The 6451-nt window shown below is 44.5% G+C and overlaps 1 protein-coding gene across 1 annotated transcript in view; it reads left to right on the forward strand.

The window, feature by feature from the left end:
• The window catches only part of LOC130285481 (uncharacterized), a 37699-nt gene extending 33094 nt beyond the window's left edge, over positions 1–4605 (forward strand). Inside the window, exons 6-8 of the mRNA XM_056536976.1 lie at positions 426–567; positions 1191–1344; positions 3048–4605. Coding sequence (XP_056392951.1) covers positions 426–567; positions 1191–1344; positions 3048–3828 — 1077 coding nt within the window. The 3' untranslated portion in view covers positions 3829–4605. The remainder of the gene's footprint in view (positions 1–425; positions 568–1190; positions 1345–3047) is intronic.
• The last annotated feature ends 1846 nt before the right edge of the window (positions 4606–6451 follow it).

Below are 6451 nucleotides of genomic sequence, written 5' to 3' on the forward strand. Positions count from 1 at the left end.
AATTTCCTCTGTAGTATTCAGCAGCTAATAAGCACTGGAAGGATTAAGATTTTTTAATAGAAGTAATTTACAAATCTGTTTAACTTTCTGGCACCAGTTGATTTAAAAACAAAAAGTTTTCCACCGGAGTACCCCTTTAAACCCATCTGGGCCTCCCCATGTTACCGGGAGATATCCGAAAAGGGAGGGGGGGGGTGTCCCTTTTCGGATATCTCCCGGTAACATGGGGAGGGCCGTATCCCAAAAATACTTAGCTGAGGACATAAGATGTAGAGGGACCCTGAGGTTGTAAAGAGAAGAGAAATGTTGATTAAAATTCCTTTTCTATTTGGAAGTTCTGTGGAATGTTTTTTTTTTTTTTTTTTTTTTAGAATTGGTTAAAAATAATAATTAGTAATTGATATTTTTTTCCTAATGTTTTTCAGGTGCATGCTCGCCCCTACATTTGGGATCCTTCATCGCCCGGGTTCCACAACCGCCATTTACGCAAACAGGCTTGGCATGACATCGCCTCGCTGGTGTACCCGGCATGGAGCGAGCTATCGGAAGCCGGCCAGGTGCAAATGTGTAAGTCTGTTTCGACACTATGTCCCTAAATTTAAAGGAGTATTCCATGAAAAAAAAAAAATTCATATCAACTGGCTCCAAAAATGTAGACAGATTCGTAAATTACTAAAAATAAAAAAATAAAAAAAATTAATCCTTCCAGTACTTATGAGCTGCTGAAGTTGAGTTTTTCTTTTCTGTCTGACCACAGTGCTCTCTGCTGACACCTGTCTGTCTGTCTCAGGCACTGTCCAGAGTAGGAGCAAATCCCCGTAGCAAACCGCTCCTGCTCTGGACAGTTCCTGACATGGTTTGAGGTGTCAGCAGAGAGCACTGTGGTCAAACAACTCCACTTCATTAGCTGATAAGTACTGGAAGGATTCCGATTTTTTTTTAATAGAAGTAATTTACAAATCTGTTTAACTTTCTGAAGCCAGTTGATATGAAAAAAAAAGTTTTTTCATGGAATACCCCTTTAAATTCCCTTTTGAACCTCTTCCACAAGACGTGAAAGCCATCAGTGTGTCCGATCCATTAGAGCCAAAGCAATGGCGCACCCCTGGACTTCTTACACTTTATACATTAAAATAAATATTTGTTTACGATTATTATTATAATTTTTTTTTAATAATTAACATTTTCAGCTAAGGATGTCGAGACGAGATGGAAAAGTGTCCGGGACCGCTTCAGCAGGGAGCGCAACCAGCAGGAGCGGAGCGGGGCCTCTCCATCCCGCTTACCACCGATACCGTACGCGCAGCAGCTGAGTTTCCTGTTGCTTGGCCGGAGACACCGGGTGTAAGTATGATTTCCAGATTATTTTTTTTACCATATTTTTTTGAGTTTTAACATTAAATAATAAACTACGGCAGTAATAAATAAAAAAACTACACCCACCGCACCCTCCACCCTACTCATACCATAAACAGTGCTCTACTGGCCAGCGTTCGGAAGTAAATGTTTGGAATGCTGTTTTTACGCTGCCGGGGGTCGCTCTTGCCCCTCCTGACATCACGACCACGCCCCCTCAATGCAAGTCTATGGGAGGGGGCGTGACGTTGTCACGCCTCCTCCCATAGACTTGCATTGAGGGGGCGTGGCCGTGATGTCAGGAGGGGCAAGGCCGACCCCCGGCATCGTGAAAACTGCATTCGAAACATCTACTTCCGAAAGCTGGCCAGTGGAGTACCCCTTTAAAGTGGGTGTCACCTCCTGTGGGGAGGGTTGTAACCAAGACTACTTTCATTTTCGTTTTTGTTTCCTCGCCTTCTAAGAGCCATAACTCTTTAATTTTTCCATCCAAAGACCCATATGAGGACCTGTTGTGTTTTGCGCGACCAATTGTACTTTGTGATGACACCATAATAAAAAGTGGGCGTCACCTCCTGTAGGGAAGGTGGGGAGGGTTGTAACCACTGCTACTTTCATTTTCGTTTCTTCCTCCTCTTCACCTTTTAAGAGCCATAACTCTTTAAAGGGGTATTCCAGGAAAAAAACTTTTTTGTATATATCAACTGTCTCCAGAAAGTTAAACAGATTTGTAAATTACTTCTATTAAAAAATCTTAATCCTTCCAGTACTTATGAGCTTCTGAAGTTAAGGTTGTTCTTTTCTGTCTAAGTGCTCTCTGATGACACGTGTCTCGGGAACCGCCCAGTTTAGAAGAGTTTTGCTATGGGGATTTGCTTCTAAACTGGGCGGTTCCCGAGACACGTGTCATCAGAGAGCACTTAGACAGAAAAGAACAACCTTAACTTCAGAAGCTCATAAGTACTGGAAGGATTAAGATTTTTTTAATAGAAGTAATTTACAAATCTGTTAAACTTTCTGGAGACAGTCGATATATAAAAAAGGTTTTTTCCTGGATAACCCCTTTAATTTTTCCATCCAAAGACCCATGAGGACTTGTTGTTGTTGTTGATTTTTTTTTTTTTTTGCGTGACCAATTATACTTTGTGATGACACCTTCCACTTTACCATAAAATGTACGGCACAACCAAGAAAAATATTATTTATGGGGAAAATTGAAAAGAAAACCACAGTTTTTTGCAACTTTTGGAGGGTTTTGTTTTTACGCCGTACATATTATGGTAAAACTGCCATGTTCTCCTTATTCTGTGGGTCAATACGACTAAAACGATACCCAATTTGTATACTTTTTCTATTATTGTACTACGTTTTATAATAATTGGTATGCTTTGACCCCTATAACTTTTTTATTTTTCGGGGCTGTAGGGTAATTTTTTGCGCCCTGATCTGTAGTTGTTATTGGCGCCATCTTTGTTTTGATGGGACTTTTTGAATCCCTTTTTATTCATTTCTTTTTCTAATATACGATGTGACCAAAAATCTGCATTTTTGGTGTTCGCTACGGAGACTACAGGGTTCAATCTATCGATTTTGTGGAAGTCCCATTGAACCATGGGGAAATACCATTTTTACCCCGTGAGACTTTACCACTTATGATACTATACATCTCTAATGTATATTTGTATCCACAGAACAAGCGGCACTTACCAGGAACAGTCTTCTAGTCCGGAATCTCCCGAAAGCCAACTGGGGTCCCAGCCGCAGGAGAGGCAACCGGCCCCTTTGATGGCCACACCGGTAGCCAGCTCTGGTGGATCGGAGGGAGAACAACTGGCGGGCCCTTCTGGCCTGTCTGCGGAGGAGGAAGAGGAATGGAGAGGAGAAGGGGCTGCGGCTCCACCAGAAACATTTCGGAACGTGGGCCCCTCGCCATCATGGCCGGTATTCCCCCGCGCAGCAGCTCCTCCCCCCGCAGCCAACACCTATCAGCGTCCGGCCCCTCCATCCTGGAGCGCTTCCACCCAAAGGCCCGCTCTTCGGATTCTCCGGAACCCTGACCAACTTGCAGCCACGGCTGATGCGGAGACCATGCGGCTAATCCGGAGAATCATCAGCCTCGATGACGAGTTTGACAACTTTGGCAAAAGCATTGCGTCTCGCTGCCGCCGGTTGCCCACCAACATAAGCTGCCAGCTAAGAACAGTCATTGAGAGTGTGGTGTCAGTCTATGAGCGGGCCGACCCTGCCCAACTGGCCGCACCCGGATATCTAGGTGACCTGGTAGGGCACCTCTGCGGCATCAACCCCCCACGTCCTGCTGTGTCTTTGGCTCCTCAACTAATGCCAAGATCCATCACCACCCAGACTTCACCGGGTTATGTCCCTGACCCTAAGCCTTCTGTCCCTATTGCTTACCCCCAATCTGCCCCACCTCATAACCCCCAAACTGGTCCTCCTCCCCCACCCCGTTAACCCAAAACTGCTCTACCTGGCCCCCAGCCCAATTTTGGCTATATGGTACAAATCTCCAAAAACAGCAATGATATGCTAGCAGTGGGCATTCACATTGTGCCCACCCCCTTCCTGCTTAGGCCCCTTCGCCCTCCTCAACCTTCCACAACCTGATTTTTTAACATTTTTTGCATGGTGGTAGATGCATTCTTTTATTTTTCTCATATATGCATTTTTTTATTTCTTTGTCATAATAAATATTAACCCCTTCCCCAGTCAGCAATTTTTGCCATGTTTTGTAGCTCATCTAAGCACCAAAAAAAACCTGAAAAAAATTATTTTTTCTTTGTATGGGAATTAATAAGTAGTTTTTTTTCTGATTATTTTTTTTCACATACAGAGCCATGAGAGGGCTGGTTTTTTTTGTCTCGTTTTTTTGCGGGACCAATTATACCTTTTAAAGACGCCGTTCGTTTTACCATAACTTGTACTGCAAAATAAAATTAAAATAAAAAAATTGTGGACAGAAATTAAAAAAAAAAAACTGCAATTCTGAAACTTTTGAGGCATTTATTTTTTGTGTCGGACTTGTTATCTTTATTGTGCAGATCAGTACGATTACGGTGATAACAAACTGCTTGGTATAATTTTTATGTTTTATTACTTTAAAAATAATTTAAAAAAAACTTCAATAAAATAAAAAAATCATTTAGAATCACTAAATTCTAACCCTTATGTTTTTTCCTTCCTTTTTTGTACTATTATGTGTACCCTTTTGGTGTCCATGGGACTTTTTGATCTTTTTTAATAAATATTTTCTGTCATTTGATAAATTGAGTAATTTTTCCTTTTTTTTTTACTCTGTTCATAACATTATAATTTAATAGTTCAGATATTTCCAGCACTCAGCAATATCAAACATGTTTGTTTTTTATTTTTTATTTATCTATTTATTTTTCAATATTTTTTTCTAGTTTTAGACTCTTATTAGGAAAAGGGGGTGTTTGAAAATTATAATATATATTTAATTTATATATTCGTGTGTGTGTATATATACCGTATTTATCGGGGTATACCACGCACCGGCCTATAACACGCACCCTCATTTTACCAAGGATATTTGGGTAAAAAAAGTTTTTTACCCAAATATCCATGGTAAAATGAGGGTGCGTGTGTGCTCGTGTATACCCCGATATACCCCCAGGAAAGGCAGGGGGAGAGAGGTCGTCGCTGCCCGCTTCTCTCCCCCTGCCTTTCCTGGGGTCTAGAGCGCTGCTGTCGGCCCTTTTCACCCCCTGGTTATCGGCGCCGCTGCCCGTTCTGTCCCCCTGACTATCGGTACCGGCGCCCCATTGCCGGCGCCGATAGCCAGGGGGAGAGAAGCTGCGCCGACAGCCAGGGGGAGAGAAGGGGCAGCGGCACCCATTGCCGGCGCCGCTGCCCCGTTGCCTCCCCCCATCCCCGGTGGCATAATTACCTGAGTCGGGTCCGCGCTGCTGCAGGCCTCCGGTGTGCGTCCCCTGCGTCGTTGCTATGCACGGCGCGGCGCACTGACGTCATGCGCCGCGCCGTTCAGCGCATAGCAACGACGCCGGGGACGCACGCCGGAGGCCTGCAGCAGCGCGGACCCGACTCAGGTAATTATGCCACCGGGGATGGGGGGAGGCAACGGGGCAGCGGCGCCGCTGCCCCTTCTCTCCCCCTGGCTGTCGGTGCCGCTTCTCTCCCCCTGGCTATCGGCGCCGGCACCGATAGTCAGGGGGACAGAACGGGCAGCGGCGCCGATAGCCAGGGGGTGAAAAGGGCCGACAGCAGCGCTCTAGACCCCAGGAAAGGCAGGGGGAGAGAAGCGGGCAGCGACGGCCTCTCTCCCCCTGCCTTTTCTGGGGGTGTATCGGCGTATAACACGCACACAGACTTTAGGCTAAAAATTTTAGCCTAAAAAGTGCGTGTTATACGCCGATAAATATATAATTATAAATTTTTTTTTTTTTTTTAACAAACAATTTAGATTTTTTTTTTACACTTTTTTAGTCCCCTCCAAGGGGAATTTGAAAAGCAATCCTTAGTGTGCTATTACAGTCAAATCAGCAATCTTGTAGTAGATCCTGCCTGAGGTAGTCTGTACAAGAAGATCTCCTATTGGTGGTTATTGAGATCATCAGGGGTGGTCGGAGTTCCAGTCGGATCCCTGATTGTCACCTGTCAGGATCGTACTAAAGTTCCATGTTGGCAGGTGTCGGCTGTAAGGTACGACTGACACCCACCATGTATAGAGTTGGCTCAGCTTGGGAACCTCCATTAGATTCAATGACTGCCAAGCTTAAGAGCTTAAACAAATAAAAAGTGCAGCACCCATGTCCTCAGTTTGTGTGGGGTACTGCACATTCGTTCCATTGAAGTGAATGTAGGCAAGTTGTAATACCATACATAACCTGAGGACAGGGGTGGTGTTTTTTATTTTTTAAGAAATCCGCTCTGTTTTTCTATTGCTGGGCACTTATGAATGTGATCTGCCATAGTGGAGTCTGGGAAAGCTGGGTGACCACCAGTGTGATCTGCCATACAGGAGTCTGGGTGACCACCAGTGTGATCTGCCATACAGGAGCCTGGGTGACCACCAATGTGATCTGCCATACAGGAG

This window comes from Hyla sarda, chromosome 1, assembly GCF_029499605.1.
Source record: "Hyla sarda isolate aHylSar1 chromosome 1, aHylSar1.hap1, whole genome shotgun sequence".
NCBI lineage: Eukaryota > Metazoa > Chordata > Amphibia > Anura > Hylidae > Hyla > Hyla sarda.